This window comes from Festucalex cinctus, chromosome 20 (assembly GCF_051991245.1).
Source record: "Festucalex cinctus isolate MCC-2025b chromosome 20, RoL_Fcin_1.0, whole genome shotgun sequence".
In the NCBI taxonomy this organism is placed as follows: Eukaryota; Metazoa; Chordata; class Actinopteri; order Syngnathiformes; family Syngnathidae; genus Festucalex; species Festucalex cinctus.
In genome coordinates this window covers 21,161,811-21,181,636 of record NC_135430.1, presented here as the reverse complement: position 1 = coordinate 21,181,636, position 19,826 = coordinate 21,161,811, and the positions used below count along the sequence as shown (strand labels likewise).

Below are 19,826 nucleotides of genomic sequence, written 5' to 3'. Positions count from 1 at the left end.
ATTTCACTGAAATGATTTAATGCATTTCAGCACCAGATGACACTTTCAAAAATAAATACGCCAATTAGCCACGAAGTTGAACAAGTCAAGTGAGGTCGGTGCTTCGAGCAGAGGTGGACAAACGTGGTCATCGAGTGCCGGAGTCCTGCAGATTTTGGAGGTTTCCCTCTTCCCAACACAAGCTGATTCCAATCATACAGGATCGTTATCAGGCTTATGCAGAGCTTGCTGATGAGCTGATCATATATCAATAAGCTGTGTTGGAGAAGGGAAACATCCAAAACCTGCAGCACTCAGGCCCTCAAGGACCGAATTTGCTTAGTGGAATTACCTCACACCACGGAGCACCAGGGTCCAGACCCCGCTTGGACCACATTTTAGTACATTCCATGGTTAAATACCAACTGGTTATCATGTCAAGAAATAGATTATAATTTCACTGAAATAATTAAATCCCACCTTAGACAGATTCTTTTTATTCATTTGCCATTTAAATACAATTAAAAATGTGTGATTTTCACATAATTTATCTCTCAATTGAAGCACAGACATTAAAATCTTAGCATTCAGCTTTTCAGCATTCCCACACAATTTCTGCCGAAATTGCACATTGTCAAGTTTACGTTGTTGTTTATATCTGCCCACTTTTCAACTCTGAAGGCGCAGGTGCCTTCAAAGATCTCGACACGCACTTGTTGAGCAGAGCATACAGAGCGCCACAGTCGCAGGGTGAGGAAAAAAAAAATCAAGAAAAAATGTTTTGTCTTCAGGTTGCTAATGAGGAAGTGGGCAGTCTTAATAAGTGTCTTCAAGGTTGAACTGCTCAAACCACTCAGGTCTAATAGGCCAAGGGACTGTCAACCCCGTCAGCTCCAGGCACCCATTTCGTCTTCAGGGAGCTATTTTAAGTGCGGAAATAGAACGGAGAGTTTCTTACGTGTGCTTTGAGTCCAACAAGGCACAATTTCCTCTTCAAATCCCCTACAGTCAGACTGTCTCGTGGCATAATAATACTCATATAGACTCATAATTATGTTGTATGTTTTGTGAGTGTGTGCCTCCTCGGGGCAGGATGTGGTGAGCGGAACAAATACTTTTTGCTCTTAGCTCCCCAAAGTCTCTTGTTTGACCGTAGGCGCGCGGCTTTGATGTATTTAATTTCATCGCGTGTCTCTGCGTTTATGTGCACAGGCCTTCTCTGGAAACTCAAACTCCGAGAGTGCAATACGACACGAGCTGCAGCACGGAATTGTGGCTCGCTTCCTGAGGCTCGTCCCCCTGGAATGGAGCAAAGAGGGCAGGATTGGTCTACGAATAGAAGTCTACGGCTGCTGGTACTGTAAGTACGCATTGTGGACACGAGCATGCACGCATTTGTTCAGTATGATCTTAATCTTGTTTTGTTTTGTTTTTTTAACTCATATTAACTTTGTACGGTATGTTCAACCAAGAATCATTTAAGGATAGCTCTTAGTTTTCCATTCAAACTGCAAACTAGATGAGATTGAATCAAGTGCATAATTAATCTACTCTTCAATAAAATCAGTTCAACACAAACAAACATCTAAACAACATCTATTAGTTATTATCCCTGTTAACTTATTCACTCGCCGCCATTTTCACAGAAGCAATAATCCCGTTCGCTCCCCGGCTGTTTTACTGAATTTTGACTGATTTTGCAAGGCCCACAGAATATCGTGTTCAATTGCTATAAAAGCACGGAACCTATCAAAAGAAAGATTAGTCTCTTCTTTCATCAGGAAAAAAAAAAAAAGCATGTTTCTATCTGTTTCTGTTTTGCAGCAATTAGCATTAGAAGAGAGCTAAGTTTCATCAGTTTTCACAAATCTATTTAAAATTGTAAGGAATTGAGCTTTTTTTCTACATGGCCCTGGTTGATCTCCTTTGCTCTGCTGCCAGCTGCTGGCCATTTGTGTAATAACTACCATTTCTGCAACTGTTCTTAGCAGTTGAGAGGCTGCATCAAAGCCTTCTGTATGCTCTAGCATTAAAAAAAATAAAACATAAAAAATAACGTATTTATACGTTATTGGGAGTAAATTAGTTAAGTATCCTGCCAATGAACTTCCCAAAATCAAAACCACAACTTTAAAACATCTCAAATGTTAACAAATGCCATTAAATTTCCTGTAAAAAAATAAATAAATAAAATAATGTGTGCTGACGCTGTGGCTTTGCATACAAAATCGTGAAAAGTGTAGTAAGAAAAAGAAGAAGGGAGTGACCAGAGTAGATGCAGATAGAGATGTGCCCGTGGGGCAGCAATGTTGACTCTCTTCTGTGGAAAGTAGCAAGCGTATGTCCAAAAGCTTGCTAGATTTGTCACTCGTTAGAAAGGAAATCACCAAAGGGGCCCCAAAAAAAATCAATAAATCTCTCGCAAAGTTGGCAACAGTATTTCTCCTGCTGCTGCTCTGTTCCTCCTACTCCGCAAAACCAATCGAAATAGAATTATTTCAAATCTAATGCACTTACTCCATTTGCCAGAAGCATAATGATCATTCTGCTATTCGTTCAATAAAGATAGAATTAACAGAAAAGCAAAACTTTCCAAACAAATCTAGCAGTCGTCTTCGTCAGTCAATCGTATAGGGAGACTCGTGAACCTCAACAAAATCTATCAGTCATTCTTAAGGCTGGAGCGATCAATAATGTACACAGCGGCGGAGCTGCCTGTCAAACACCAGCAATTTTGCGAGTAAAAAGTTGGAAAAGCATACCTGGAAAACAAGTCAATTACAAAACAGTTGGATGCACATTATGACGTGTCGTTGTCTTACTGCTTGACGTGATAATAAAATGTGTGTTGTGTGTTATGTAAATCAATGAATGCCGAGCAGGCAGGAAATTCAGTTCTCAGATGGGGTGAAGCGCGGTGACCAGTCCGGTGTGTAATCTGGCTTCCACCTGAAGTCACCTGAAATAAGATAACCGGTCAAGAAAATGGATGGATGGATAAGCTGCTTCAACTTACTGCCGGCTTTGAATGAGAGCGCGTCTCGTCGTGTAACGTCAACTTCAAGGATCTCGTGACCAAAGATATCACAATAATAATTAATTCATTCACTGCCATTGACGGAAAAAGACGTCAAATGATGCATTTCTGCTGGGCTGGCAGTGAATGTGTTAACAAAATGACTTGCACGCACACAAAAAACAAAAAACAAAAACAAAGGGTCACTTCGGGCATCCGTGCCAAAAAAGGCACCCATAGCCCATACCCAACCCCACCCCCTGCACGTCCCTGCGAGTCAACTTAACTCGATTTTTTACGTGCTTAAAACAATAACTTACTTGCATAATTGCCAAAATGTGTATGTTAGTTGTCGATGTAAATTCTGAGGTTTTGCGTACGTATGATAATTGAGTTCCGCGGCATATTGTGACTCATGTGGGCCATGGCACTGAACAGCGGGTCTGTTTTTGTGTGTGTCGGAGCTGGAGGCTAAAAAGGAGTCATGATCCAACGTGCTGTGAGATGCTCATTTCCATTTTGATGAACAAAGGATCAGCCAAAAATCAATTACTGCACAGACTAGTCAGGAAATTGAAAAAAAAAAAAAAAAAAGGAATAGAAGTCGAGGCAAACTAATTATTTGTATTTATAAATTGCAAATGGCATAATGTAAGTAGAATTTGAGGATGTCTTAGTGATCAGTATCTTTACCTAAAATAAGACATTAGAAAAGTATGCAAAAAAAAAACATGATTTTCAGTATAGTGTATATTAATGGGTCATTGACGGATAAGGATTTCAGTTATTTTATTATAAAAACACATCAAATATTTATTCTTTGTTATTTGTTATTGTCTACAATTTAGGGCATCTTTAATTTAGGACACACATCTATCATGCAAAGCGTTCTACAATGTTCGCACGAGATGATGGTTGGCCCAACCACATATTTTCCAATTTAATCGAAGTTATGAGGCTAACAATTAGCCATCTAAACAAAACAAGCTAGCTAGCTACGCAAAATTATGATGAAAATATATATTTCTTGGGAAAAAAAAAATAATTTTTCCAGGTCATAACACATGATGTCCAAATATGGCCACAAACACCAGTTGCTAAAAGTGGGTAACTTTTTTTTTTTTTTTTTTTAACATACTTGTGTGACAGTACAAACTTGATACATGCGCCCATGTGTTTTTTTTTTTTTTTTTTTTTTTTTTTTTTTGAATGTCTTGTGGATGATAAAAACTCTTGTCTTTAAATGTAGCTATTTCAAAATAAAAGTCCCAAATTTGTTATATCTTTTTGGTTGCACCACATGATAATTCATAAAATGGGCATCATCGGACAAACTTATCCGTCGGTGACCCTAATACAAATGTAATATTAATGATGACAAATATCTTAATTTTGCCACAAACATTTACAATTTTATCTGTTTAGTTTGTGTGATTAAGTGTTTTTATTCTTTTCATTGTCAGTTATTCAATTTAACTAAAAAAAAAAAAAAAAAAAAAAAAAAAAAAAAGACAATTTCCCATTAAATAGCAGTGGAAATAAATACTGTAACATGGTATCAACATTTTTAATGTGCTGGTCAATAAAATTTGTGATAATAGGTTCTCCCAAGTTTAATAAACAAATAGTATGTTTTGCGAGCGATTTGATCCCAAAATATTAATTCTCTGCAGTAAAGATCCGAAACCCTTGGTCATCATATATGCTTGCTGTTGCTATATGAAGCCTGGCTCGAGTCCAAGAGGTAATATGACCCCAGTAAGCCCCCACCAACTCAACGGTAGGTCAACATCTCTGCCCCCCTCTCACGCTCTTCATCAGCCAGGAGTCGGCAGTTTGCAGAACTCTCAAGTCCCCATTAAGTTCCCCACGTGTCATCGCGCAGCCGGGCTAAATGTACGATACCTCATGAAGCCATTGGAAAACTGTCACCTACTGAGCCTGCAACGTAAACATGGCGAGAGCGATGATGAGGAGGAGCAGGCAGATAGAAAGAGCCATAAGGGGTGAAAGAAATGAGAGGAAAGGGAAGATTTAAGTCAAGATGGAGCTTTTGTAGCGTTTACCTTTCACATGTTTGTCTATAATTTTGATCTCTTCCTGTGGTCCATGTTTAGTGTGTTTATGCTCCATTCTGCCAAACAGCACAGTGATTACTTTAAATAGGCTGACTGTTTGTTTGCATGTTTGAAGACACCAGTGATGCTAATTCGAGAGTATCCATTGGTTGAACATGTCCCTATGGTCAAATTATTTCCAATCTATTCTAGGGATACCATCATCAGACCTGTTTTATGAGTTTATTTCTAAAAGTAATTCAAAAAACAGTATCTGATTTGCATTAGTGAAACGATTATTACTAATATTATTGCTATTATCATTTATTTTATGCAATTTTGCCCTCATGTGTAAATGGCACATTGATAACTTTCTTTTTCTTATCTTGTTAAATCATTTATGTTTATGAAAACATAACTGATAGGATCAGTGTCTTCACATGAATGACTCCATTAATTATTAGTAAAAACGTATACCGTATTTTCCGCACTATAAGGCACACCTTCAATGAATGACATATTTTAAAAGTTTTTCCATATATAAGGCGCTAAAATAGAGGCTGGGTTTACATTATGCATCCATTAGATGGTGCTGCGCTAAAGGGAATGTCAACAAAACAGTCAGATAGGTCAGTCAAACTTTATTATTAGATTACAAACCACATTTCTGACAACTCCAAAATGAATAAACTGCTGTTTTATTATTTTCTCTGAGGTCAAGTATTAGCTTTAGCTCGCGATCCAAGATGGCGGGATCTTCTGCCGATCGTGCCGGGTCACTGATAGCGTCTTGACAGCGAACCCGTGTTGTGGCTCAATATTGATCCATATATAAGGCGCACTGGATTATAAGGTCAACTTTTGAAGAAAAAAATTGAAGGCTTTTAGGTGCGCCTTTATAGTGTGGAAAATACGGTAATTAAAAGGTAAAGGTGAACACATTTGTTATTTCAGAAATGTGATTTTGAATGGGTAGCCCGTTTTCTTGAATTAGAATGCGAGATGTATTGTAGCAGTGAAAAGGTTGGTGACCCCTGCTCGACATCTGACAAACATTCCACTACTTTCTACAGCACTGGATGGGCCAAAAACTGCACTGAGAATTAAGAGTTCACAGGTATTTACCATCTGTGCCTTATTTAATGAATAACTCCCCTTGAGACTTGGCTTGAGTGCCTTCAAATCAGTATCATATCAAGTCTTTTTGATCATATGCAGACCACAATCTTTCCACCTTTTGGCGGAAGCCTGCTGCGACTCCCTTCTGAATACATTTCGAGTTTTCCTCACTCGGTAGTTGATCATGAAAAATATAACGTGCCGCTGCCAATCCGCTCACAGGAAACCCCACATCGCACTTCCGACCTCTTGAACAGGCTGTGCGGTCATCCAAGATTGAAGACTACTTCAAATACCTCACTTCATTTCTCTGAAGATCTCAAAATCACATCTTGCCTCTGCCACCTTTTGTACAAGCAGTCGTAGAGTTCGAGATGCACATTGTACAAATTCAAATTCCTTGTAATGTGGCAAATGGCCTTTTGGGATTGAGTGGTTGCTGTGGTCTCTCTTCCCTCATAGAATTGTCTCTTCATCTCTCATTTATTTCCGTCTATTTCAGGGGCAGACATGATCAACTTCGATGGACAGGGTGTGATCTCGTATCGTTTTAAGGTAACGTTTGTTTTCAGTCATTTCAGTGCACTGAAACAAAAGCGGGTCAAAATGTTTGATGTGCGCGCCTCATTTTGAGTTGGGAGCTTGTTTAAATCCAGCTTTTAAAAATGCTATTATGACGAAAGCGACTGCAATACTTCATTCTCCTTTTGTAGGCATCAAAGTCGAGGTTGCGCTGTGTGTGAATTGTGTCCAGGTGAAGAAGATGAAGCTCATCAAGGACGTGATCGCGCTGCGGTTTAAGACGTCGGAGAGCGAGGGGGTGATTCTCCATGGCGAGGGGCAGCAGGGGGACTACATCACCTTGGAGCTCCGCAAGGCCAAGCTGCTGCTGCAGATCAACTTAGGTGGGCAGCACAGCAAACATATTCACGTTTACTTTCTTCTTTTTTTTTTTTTTAAAGCATTGAACGTGACTGACAAGTGACATTGTTTGACCGTACCCAACCAAATCATTTTCCATCTTATCAGTGAGTACGTTTACATGCAGACAATAACTCTATTTGGGTTTTGAACGGCCATGTAAACACACAGAAAAACACGATTTTTAAAACACGAATAAGACCCCTGCAGTACCCTTTTTTTTTCTAACCTGAACGGTTTGGTCATATAAATATATTTTAAATACCTTGATTGAACAGGGCCTTGTTTTTGCTCATGCTTTAGTCACGAGGAATCGTTATCTTTAGAGTACAGGAACTAATTGTATGTGCGACGCCGTCCCACACCCTGAACGAGCAAAACTTGAATACTGTACATTGATTTCTCTGCGGCATTTTCACATTATTTTATGTCTCTACAGTGGCAAATAAGGTTTTAACTATTTATTCACATAACTTGACGAAACGAAGAGAATCACGACACGCCAAGCCCCCTTGGGCTGCAGAGATGCACAGAGAACAGTCAGTAATAATCCGGCGACCACACACATTTCTAGACCCTTATATAGACAGTCTATCAGTCTGATTGGTTGTGGCTCGACATGTGAGTACCAGTACTGACATGGAATTTTCTGACTGGCCCAGCAGCGCGATGAAAGATTCCTGACATCACAAAGTTCTTCCAGATAGTTCCTGACATCACCAAACATCATATAATATTAAAGATCCTTGACATCACATAGTCTTAAACTATTTGAAACTAGAAGATTGTTACATCAGTACAAAACGGACACTTGACCTCAACTTAAACAGGTCATGAACTCAAACCTAACCCAGGCGTGACCCCAGACATGAAACAAGACCCAAACATTGCTCCTGCATGACTCGCACACAAAACCCAAACGTGCCTCCAGCATGACTCAAGTCATGACAATGACGTCCGTGCATTGCGCTTTCTTTTTGGTCTATTCCAGCAACAAAAACTATTTTGCTTTATACTAATTATAATGCTGCTTTTTAATGGACAGTGGAAACTGCTTATTTACAACTAGGCAAAAATATTCATTGCGCAATAAAATAATGGTTCAGCATTTATAAATGGTTTCTGAAGGAATTTCCAGTCACTGACGCTATTGTCACTAGGGGTGTGAATTGCCTAGTACCTGACAATTCGATTCATATCACGATTCATAGGTCACGATTCGATTCGAGACCAATTAATCCCGATACGAATTTATAAATCAATTGTTGTGATTTTTTTTTATTTTTTTTATTCAAACTTCGAAAAAAACTAATCAGTAAACTTGTACAGTGTAAGATTTGTATGAAAATGTATTATTTATTTATCTGAAACTTGAGTCTTATACAGGTTGTAATCTGTTTTCATGTTTGAACAGCATTTAAATAAAATATTAAGGCTTTATGTACCATTAACATTCTTTCATGCTTAAGGTGTGAACCCTAAGACGTTTTGGTGAATGTTTTTCCAGCAAAAATGGATGTTTAAAAATCGATTCGGCCACCTATTGAATCGATTCGAGAATTGTGCGATGTAATATCGCGATATATTGCCGAATCGATTTATGTTATTTTTTTTAAACACCCCTAATTGTCACGTGAATTGCAGGCAGCAACCAGTACGGCTCTATTCTGGGTCATACCTCAGTGACAACGGGCAGCCTCTTGGATGACAACCACTGGCACTCGGTGGTGATCGAGCGTTACCGGCGTAATGTCAATTTCACCCTGGATAGACACACTCAGCACTTCAGGACCAACGGGGAATTTGACCACCTGGACTTGGACTATGAGGTAGTGCACTTTTATGTATGTTGCTCATACTGACCACATATGGGGACATAATTCCTGGTTTCATGGTTGAGTCTTCTTTTACTATTAACTCATTCACTCCCAGCTATTTTCACGGAATCAACTGAATTTTGACTTTGATTGATTTGATTTGGCCCACAGATGAATGCATTCTATTGCTATAAAAACATGGAACCTACCAAAAGAAAGATTTTTTTATACGTTAAAAAAAAAAGTATATTTGTATCTGTTTGTTCAAGTTTCATCAATATTCACATTCCTGGGCGAAAACAGTGGTTAAAAGAGGTTGTTGCAACACGGTTGATCTCTTATACTCTGCTGCCACCTGCTGGCTGTTTTTGTCATAGCTAACATTGCTTTAAGCGACCTCTTCAGGTCAGAAGCTGCATCAAAGCCTTCTGTGTGCTCTAGCTTAGAAAAACACAAAAAAAAACGTATAAATATGTTTTTGGTAGGGAATGACAAATTATTAAACATATTTATACGTTTTTGGGTTTGAATGCGTTAACATAATGGCATTATTCCTGAGGAAATAACTTCAAATAGACTCAGCGTAACACAAGCAGATCTGGCAAATGAATCCCTAATGAACTGAATACTTTGATGAAACTTGGCTATCTGCATGCAAATTTTCCAACTTTTTTGCTCCTCACTGATGACCTCCGCTATCTCAAGAGTAAAATGATAGCACCTAGGAAATTATATATCGGCTTTACGCTCTTCTAATATGATGGTAATCCATAACATTCACATAATTAATGTTGCTTAGTAATGGAAGGCGGCACAATGGGTTTGCATAATAATACTTGAAACAGGAAATTGATTTTTTTTATTAGATTTTTTTTTTGGGAATGTGTAATAGGGATGCTAGCTGTTTGTGTGCAATGTGATTACAGGCTTGCTTGTATTTGCTTTTGTGTACATTGTGCGCATGAGACCAATGCGTGCACGCGTGTGTGCTTGCGTGTGCGACCCTAACCAGCTATTGCTGATAAGGCGGATCTCTTCCACTGTTAAGTCAGACACTGAGAACCAAGGCAAGAATTAAAGTGAAGCCGTTCAATTAAGGGATCTTCGGGGAAATCCATATAACAGAGTCAAATGTGTGTGTGTTTATGCATCTGTTGTGCGCGTGTGTAAGTACTGGAAAATTCCTCTCTAATTTCAGCCTTGGGAGTAAATCCAACCGGGATGTGTGTCCATCTGTGGCTCTGATAAGACTACTGAACTTTCTTCAAATATAAAATCGACAACTGAGGCAGCTGCAATATCTGAAAAAATAAATAAAAAATCTGAAATACATCAAATCCATCTTTTTGAGGTTTGCTTGTGTGCCTCCAGCTTCTATCTCGCCTTTATCTGTTTGCGTCTTTATTAGCTTTCTTTTTTTTTTTGCCCATGTGCCCCAAACTCAATTTCAATATCAATTATTTTAAATGGGTCGTCCCAATACTCCAGCTGCCATGTTATGTTTTAAGTTATTTGCTATCTGCATTGATTGGTCACAACAGGTAGGTTTCCCTGAGAGGTGCACACTAATTGGGTATTAATGGTGCACATTTAATGACCTCATTTAAAAGGTGATACAACTTTTTGGGGGCATTGTTTCATTTACCAAAGTGCACCAACAATATAACACTTGCACTGGTTTTGGCAACCCCCCCCCACCAAGTTGTCCAGTCTTCTTCCCAAATAAAATTCACTTCCTGGATTTACTATTCTAATAATATCCAAACAGCGCAAAGTAGTTGCAATGCAAAACAATGTAAACTCTAACAGAAACATGAAATGTCTTCCACAATTTAACTTTTTTTTTTTTTTTTCTCCCCCCCCTCTCTTCTGCCTCACTAGTTGAGCTTCGGGGGGATGCCGTACAGCGGCAAGCCAGTAGCAGGAGGTGGGCGCAAGAACTTTAAAGGCTGCATGGAGAGCATCAACTACAATGGAGACAACATTACTGACCTGGCCCGAAGGAAGAAGCTGGACACCTCGAGCTTTGTGAGTCTTGCACATCTCATATTGTACATTTTATCTTTCTATATCACATTCACTGCCATCCCAGCAAAAATGCATCATTTGACGTCTTTTTCCGTCAATGGCATTGAATGAGATGTTAGCATCAACTCACAATATATTAATCGAAGCTCTGCAACACTCACCCACAACCTTTAATGCAAATATGTATTAATTGTGGGAAGTATTCAGTATTTTTATTTGAGGACATTTCTATATTCTATTCAAGTATATATATCGAGCTTCATTTTTCACGAACGTTCTGCGGATCTATGTTGATCTTAGTTCAAAAGAGTGCCTGAACAAAAGAAGACGCAATCAAAGTTGAGTTCAAGCTGCAGCTCAAAGCCTCCTTGACTCACACAGCTATTAATTCCTCATCAAAATAGTCATATTTCAAAGGCGCCGGGAATTGCTTGAAAAGCAGACGAATACAATGCCGAGGATTCGGTTTTTGGTTGCACGGTTGAGCATTTTCGAAGATTAGTTACCAGAATCGAAAGACTCAAGCACTTATCCGTCCAGCTCTTTTTTTTTTTTTTTTTTATGTACCAAGTGTTGTCATCAGTGTCACATTATTATTGGTGTTATTCTTTTCTCGCAATTGACAGTTTTTTTCTCTCCATTTGTAAATTTCCATATTCTCACAGCGCAACCTCTCGTTTTCCTGTGTGGAGACGCACGCCTTCCCCGTCTTTTTCAACGCCACCAGCTTCCTTCAGCTGCCTGGTCGGACGGCTCACGACCTCATTTCGGTGGGTCTTCAGTTCCGTACGTGGAATCCGCACGGGCTGCTCCTCTTCAGTAACCTCGACGATGGAACTCTGGAAATGTCACTCGAAGACGGCAAGGTGGTTGTTCGCATCAACGTGACCCGGGAAGCCAGGCACGACTTGGTGGACTTGATATCAGGTGAGTCAACATCTGGATGCATGCAGGCATTCAGTTATTATTATTATTATTTTTTGTATCATAGTTTGGGGTGTTGCAAACATTTTCAAATCATTTGGGAATTATTTATTTGAGAATCTATCATTTTTTTCTATATGTTCCAAAATATGGAGGCTTTTTTATAAGGGATTACTCTTAAGTAGTCACTGATACCAAGTACGGATACCACTAGTACTTTAGATGCATACATTTTCCCCCAAAAAAACAATGACAAATAATTTTAAAGAGAGACCTATATTTTTTATAAAAGCATTGCATGACATAAATGGCAATTTTCTGTTTTAATTTCCAATATCTAATCGAAAAATGGATGGCCGATGTATGTTTCTATCTGTTTCCGTTTTGCAGCAATTAGCATTAGAAGAGAGCTAAGTTTCATCAGTTTTCAGAAATCTATTTAAAATTGTAAGTAATTGAGCTTTTTTTCTACATGGCCCTGGTTGATCTCCTTTGCTCTGCTGCCACCTGTTGGCCGTTTGTGTAATAACTACCATTTTTGCAACCGTTCTTTGCAGTTGAGAGGCTGCATCAAAGCCTTCTGTATGCTTTAGCATTTAAAAAAAAGATGTATAAATACGTCTTTGGGACACTTAAAACATTTTTTTTTAAAACGTATTTATACGTTATTGGGAGCAAATGAGTTAAATAAGCGATTAATCACAATTCTAAGATGTGATTAATCTGACTAAAAATGTAATCGTTCAACAGCTCTAGTAATGATTTCATTCTTTTTCAAGCACTGTATTCGTGTGTGTGTGTAGAAGTTATGAAACCACAACTGTGTGTGAGCGTGAACAACAAAACGGAAAATAGAAAATTGAAACAAAAATGATGAATAACATTGTAGTGTAGCTGTTTTCTTTGTAGGAATGTCAAAAAATTGGAATAGTTGAAGTTTCAACATCTGCACAAAAAGTTGGACATATCACTTTTGAAGTTGTTTGACTCATTTTCTGTCCCCCTAATTTGCTCTCATTTCCTGCCTCCGTCTCTTCCTGAAGAGACTCATTTATTCTGTCCACTGCTGCTTTAATAGGCCAACGCCCAGGGGTAGGGATTATTACGGCGTTACCCTCTCGGCTAATTGGTCTTGAGCCTGCGATTACATCACTATTACTAGAATACACAGATACATAAGCTCACTCGCACACGGCAGCGCACGCTTTCCCGAGTTTGATTCTGTTATTAGTACGTGTGAAATAAGCGAGTCACGCTGACTCGTAGCTTCAGTGTCACCGCGGGAGCGTTAGGAGACTTCAAATTAAAAGCTTAGTGGCATTTAATAGTGACACATGGTGGGACACGCACGCGCACACATCCGGATAATTTGTTCCTTCATGCAGTAGCAATTTTGATAACCTCTCATCTGCACTATTCTTCAAATGTTTCCATTTTTTATTACACAGAGAAGTGTCACAATAGTGCAAAGTATGTGCGCGTATGCCGCATAGAGTCTGTTATCTTTTGTTTTTGTTGTCCACGTGTTGATTTCCTGCTTTGTGCCGGAGCTATGGTCAAACTTTAAAATGTTATCATGTCCATTGTTTATAAATAAATGTAACAAAAAAATTCAGGGACCGCCTACATTTAGTCACAACCCTGCTTCACGCTACGCGGGAATGTGTAAGCTTGGATCCACCGTGCTGCGGCTGCAAATGTTTCTTCGAATCTGATGTCGTATTTATTTATTCATTTGGAAGCTAGATACCACTTTGTCGACAGTATACAATGTACGTCCAACCTTAATATTTTCATCTTTAGCTGACACGAACTCGTTATATTTCCAGCTTGAGAACATAAACGTCTCTGTTATGTAAACGTGAGACGTCAACGTGTTGAAAACGAGCGCTCCTACACGAGCGCTTCTCAAATGGGGGCACTGCAGCGGCCATGTTTTAGTTCTTTAATTATTAGTTTAGTTTAATTATTAGTTTTAGTTCTTTAATAAATGCTTAGTTTTAGTTTAGTTTGTTTCAGTATTAGTTTTAGTTTTTTTATGTGTATTGTTCGCAATATTTAAAACACACCATGGGCGCGACGTCATTATTCCAGTTTATATCAAAATAAATCGACTAAAAATCACATTTAAAATGATCCCCAAAGGCTCATGAATTAAATTAATTACCAAAGACTAAAACGAAGGACATTTTTGCTATAATTATAGTCAGTTTTATTTTAGTTAGTTTTGTAAACATAAAATGTCGTTTCAGTTATTTTTCTTTTTTTAAAAAGCATCTTCGTTTTTATTTTATTTCCTTAATGAAATTGTTTTTTGAATGTAAAATTTTTCATTAGTTTTAGTTAACTGAAATAACCTTTTAATAGCACCTGTGTTTTTCGACACCTTCCCTTCTTACATTTTTGTTAATTTATTTGATTTGAACGGAGTCAAATGGCATTTTTAGCATATGTGTCCGTAGTTTGGACACCCCTGCACTCCACCAAAAGCATTTCCACTCTTCTAACGCGCCAGCTAAAATGACCGAAAACACACACATTTTGCTCGTTACAGTCACAGATGATGTCAAGTCACTGAATCATACCATTTTATAACCTTCAAAACGTCCTTCTGGTTCAAGAGCTTTGATACAAACGTGCTGTAGTGTCGTAACTCCGCTAGTTCACATGACATGGCGGAGGATAAAACATTATACACACCATAATATTTCCCAGGAGGACTTGAGCAGCCAACATAAACTGTAAAAAGTGTTTCTTATGTTGCTGGCTCGCCACTAAAAATGACTTCAGAGGGCGTATGGTTTGACATTGCGTTGTGAGCCGTCAACCTATGATTACTCACCATGTATTTGTTTTTGATCCGCTTGATGTAATATTTTATGTTTCAATTATTACGCATTCCTACTTGAACAAAAAGTCTGAGTCACCCCTTACGCGGCGCCGAGTGTAGCTGCTAAACACTCAAACAGTAACATCGTGCCATACTATACGCACTGCCCTCCATAATTATTGGCACCCCTGCTAAAGGTGTGCTAAAAGCATTAAATCTTCTATTCTGCATGGTCAGGATTCTATACTCAATACTATGAACTTTCGATACCATTTTTTTTTTCCCACATTGATAACACTACGAGTACTCAACTCTTCAGTCGTCACCGATACTGAAAACCAAGCACAGATACTACTAGTACTTTTGATACATAACCCCCTCCCCCCAAAAGAAAACAAGCAGAAAATTAACTCGTTTGCTCCCAAAGACGTATGTATACGTTTTATTTTATTTTATTATTTTTATTTTTTTTAATGTTTTTTATGCTAGAGCATACAGAAGGCTTTGATGCAGCCTCTGAGCTGAAGAAAACGCTTGAGGCAATGATATCACAAAAACAGCCAGCAGGTGGCATCAGAGTATAAGAAATCAACCATGTTGCAAAAAACTTTTCCCCACTTTTTTAAACATATTTGTAATGAAACTTAGCAATATTCTAATGCTAATTCCTGCAAAACGGAAACAGACAAATCTACTTTTTTTCCACAATAAAAGAAGAGATGCTAATCTTTTTTTTGTTTTCTGTATATTCTGTGGGCCTTGCAAAAGCAGTCAAAATTCAGTAAAAGCGATTGCTTCAGTGAAAATGGCTGGGAGTGAATGAGTTAAAACTCAACTCCAGTTTATTTATATAGCGCTTTCAAACATTTTGCCTCAGAAATTTTCCACTTCATAATTATTAGGTAGTAAGAATCCGGATCTGTTTCATTTTAGTTGCGCTTTTAGTTGCAACTGTGCACATGAAACACTTCCTACCTCATTTTTCAAGATTGATCACATCACGTTTGCGCTCCAGCGAGCTGCTTGCAATTTCTGAATGGCATTTGAAACAAAACCCACAGGGACAGGTTGGGCTAGTAAAAGAAAATGAGGAGGAGTGTATGAAAAGGAGGAGGGGGGGGGGGGGGGGGGGGGGTTGAATAAAAAGCTCAACATTTCTGATAACATCCAATCAATATTTCTTCATAAGCTCCCCCTCGCTGCGGTGGGTCCCAGCTCATTAAAGTTATTTGTCACCAGAGGCAGAGAGCCCAGATACTGTAATTCTCCCTCTCCGCTAACAACACACACAAAGCAATTTCTTCATGCACAACATAATCAAAATGCAACTGTGATGTGTTCTTGTGGATGTGGGAGTACGAGTCCCCCCCCCCAAGAGGCTGTTTGTGACCTGTGGAAAGGCACTCAATCTTCTCCTCTTCTGACAGGGAAAAGAAGAAGAATGTGAGAGTGCATTAATAGAGGGTATTTGCTTGTGATTCCGAAGGGAACTCCGCTCTAATTTTCTCGTCGCCTTCCCCTTTTACTTACTCATTAACTCTCCAACTCACTTCTCCTCGATACCCAGCGCAGAGACGCCATCTTAGAAAGTGTTGAATTGACCGCTGGAGCAAGATTTACATGGCAGGTCTTAGTTCCTATTTAGTGTCTGTATATCTTTCTTTTTTTTTTTTTTTTAATTCTTTACAATACTATGTTACACATGTACATTTAGGGAACACATGTACATGTACACAACCGGAATGCACATAATCTATGTTAACGTTTTATTTAGGCATGAAGGTGATCTGTGAAGACATGTGTACAATCTATGCCACAATTTTAATGTACAGTATAATATAATAATATTTTATGCAATTGTGACTGCATTTTTATCCAAATAGTGTTCATTTACTAACTGGAGTCTAGTGGTGTCCAAACTATGGCCTGGGGGCCATTTGCGGCCCACTATCCATTTTTTCAGCGGCCCGTGACATAGACTAAAAATGACATTGAAAGAAAAATGGGTGGGGTACATAGAGACTATCACTACTACTAATAAATGTGTTTTGGATTCTGTCGAGCTTTTAGCAAATATTCAAATGAACTATTTAGAATTAAAATAACATTTTTCATAACAGTGGTGAACCAATTTAATTTTTAGAAGCAAAAATCATTCCCTTCAGTCTCTGCTCTGTATCAAGCTCCAAATTGTTAATATATCACATTGTCTCATCAATAACTGCTTTAAAAATGGTCAGCATACCTCAAATTACTTTATTTTTTATTTTATTTTTTTTTATTTATTTTATTTTTTTATTTTTTATTTTATTTATTTTTTTCAATGGAAATATGGGGATTCGGCTGTTGTTCAGCGCAGGGGCAAATATTTTGTAGTGAGATGCAGGGCTGTGACCACCCCAAAATCTTGAAAAATATTCAACTATTTACCTTCTCACTTTTTTTTCTTTTTTTTTTTAATAGAAAGTTATTCAGGTGGACGTTTTTCCAAAATAACTGTAATAAACAATATTAATTGTTTGAATTACTGATTTTGGCATGTTTAATAAATTAAAGTATTTTTTTAATTGCCCCTTGCATCCTTTTTTTTTTTTTTTTTTTTTTTTTTTAATTATTTGTGTATAGAAGGTGCAACTGGTCACGCATGAACATTAAAGTTTCTGCAACGGTTGAACCCAACCGCTAACCAAAACAGCAGCACGGATGCTCTCTGAGATTAGCGCGGCGACTTCCTCCATGTTGTAAATTGAGTGATTATTTAACTCTGCAGATCATCAAGATGTTGCCTATAACAGTAAATAAAAGCCAGTAAAGTAACCCAAATTGGTTGAAATCGCCAGCCCTGGGTCCAAATGCGATACCCAGTGAATTGGGTTGATGATTTGATCAAGATTTTCATCCAACAAGGGGTAAAAAAAAATTACCCATATACTGGTGAGCTAACCAGGAAATTGGTTACCAGGTTATCAGTCTTGTCTTCAACCTAATCTGCTGGGTCAAAATAGTTAACCAAGCCAATCTGCTCAAAATCCACAGTTGAGCAGGTTAGGAAAGCATATTTAAATTATATTTACACCTCACGGCATCGAACACACTTGACAAGTGTTCCATATTTGCCAAGTTCTCGCATCCTAACTTCTCAACATTACTTTGATCCCTATGATAGGATGTGAATACATTTGTCATCATAAAGGCAACGGATGCGTGTATAATAAGCACCGGTTTAACACTGTAGTAAAATATGAATCTGTTAGTCAGGTCAGCTCGATTTAGATGTGTCAGTGCTTTTAAAGTGGTAATATTTGCACCTTCCGTAATATGAAAGGTGCTCATTAGTTGTCGTTATGTTTAATCAGTTGGCACATTTACTGTTTCAGGCCTCTCAATCTTTGTTTTCCTCGTATGAAAGTAGCAGCCTTGTAATCTTAGAAGGCAAACAATAAAAGCTGACTATATTGTCGTACATGCCCGAAATGATTTCCTCTGATGTTTCTTTCATGCTAACTTAAAGGTGCGTGTTCACAAAACACGTAAGGGACTATTAATAAAAGCGTATTTATTTTTGCCTCCCCGCCATGTTGACTCTAAGTTCAAGGCCTTCGTGCAGGTGTGAACTATATTTGAAAGTCTCACGGGGATCAACAGGAAAACAACTGAAGGGGGTTTAACGATCTTTATTAGTTTTGTTGATCTATTCTAATCAGCCAATGTCTAAGGAATTAATTAATTTGCAATAAATGTATGGCAATGAACTGCCTGCAATAGTGCAGATTACTTTTTGAGTTACGTCACAGTGTTTGTCTTTGAAGCCTATTTCTATGAAAATATGAAAAATTATACCAACAGTGATGAAGTGCTATCATGGCTCCGTCAAGCTCTTTTTGAAATATTATTTTTTTTTCTTGCTATAAAGTGAATGAGTTGGATACCTTGACACATGTGATTATTGCACGGTCGAGATGCAACCTTTCAGCAATGAACGCTTTACAGACGAGGTGAAGCCCAAAAAACTCTTTGGGAGATTTGTTTTAATCAAGCTAGAAGGTCACGAGAGTGTGCAAAACATTTGAATTCCAAAGATATCAAAGGAGTGACTTCCTTCACAATGGTTGAACAACTGCACACGCAAAATTAAATATACCAAACATTCCACTTTTTTTTTTTTTTTTACAAATTGGTTAAATCTCCCTTCACCTTTGTCACGGTCTGGTGTCGCTTTTCAGTCCTACATCGCAAGGTATTTAATCAAAATTTTTTTCACGGCTTGTTTTTGATGGAGCGTGTCTGAGATGTTTTAGTTTCTTAGAATAATAAATTCAATGAATGGCAGTTTAACAGTCCCTTTTTCTAGAAATTCTCAATTTCCGGGTTTGTTTGCAATCATCAGAAATGTGTATTCACAAAACATGACCACTTGATTGGTTTCCCCTCGAGTCCTGGTATCTGGATAATTATAATGGGCAATGAAAAATAATACACTGCGCTGGAAGGTTCATATTCAAAAAGGTCAACATGCTTGTGAATGTTTATTTGGATTGCCATTGGTAGAGAAGTGGTTGACATAGCTGACTTACTTGCACACAATTCCTCATGAACGGCTTCCCTGGCGTATATTTAATGGTTTGGTTACATGACAGCTCTAGAACCTATTTTAACTCTTTGACCGCCAAAAACGATCAGTAAAATCACGACGTATATTGCTATAAACGTTAAATAACGTCAACAATTTTTTTTAAAAATTTTTTCTCAGGTTTGTTTTTAATTTTTATTTTTTTCATATTTTGAATATTTCCGATTTTGTCCGGCATTTTCATTCCCATCTCCCTCCGTTTTTTGAGGGGAAAATATACATTGAATGTTGATCAGAGTTTTGTGGAAAAAAAAAGGAGAAAGTTTGGATTTATTAAAAGAAAAAAGATGATTTTTTTTTTATTTTTTTTTATTTGTTTGTTCTTTTTTGTTTTGTTTTTTTTTTCTTCAAAAAACACCTTTTTGATTTAGTTTTTATTTGAAGTGCCACTCAGAGTGTGGTCAGGCGAGCATCTGCCAGTTGCCCATGACTGGTCTATATTTACCCAGTGATTAAAAAGCAACCAATCCAGGTTGTACACCGCTTATAGTTAAAAGTCAGCTGG

At 38.0% G+C, this 19,826-nt stretch overlaps 1 protein-coding gene across 4 annotated transcripts in view; it reads left to right on the top strand.

Annotated features, from left to right (window-relative positions):
• Positions 1-19,826, top strand: part of cntnap2a (contactin associated protein 2a) — a 232,632-nt gene that overhangs the window by 102,817 nt on the left and 109,989 nt on the right. For all 4 annotated transcript variants that reach the window (XM_077508750.1, XM_077508751.1, XM_077508749.1 and 1 more), the window contains 6 exons: positions 1,192-1,339; positions 6,674-6,726; positions 6,926-7,076; positions 8,737-8,921; positions 10,791-10,937; positions 11,603-11,864. In XM_077508750.1, the coding sequence (XP_077364876.1) occupies positions 1,192-1,339; positions 6,674-6,726; positions 6,926-7,076; positions 8,737-8,921; positions 10,791-10,937; positions 11,603-11,864 (946 nt within the window). The remainder of the gene's footprint in view (positions 1-1,191; positions 1,340-6,673; positions 6,727-6,925; positions 7,077-8,736; positions 8,922-10,790; positions 10,938-11,602; positions 11,865-19,826) is intronic.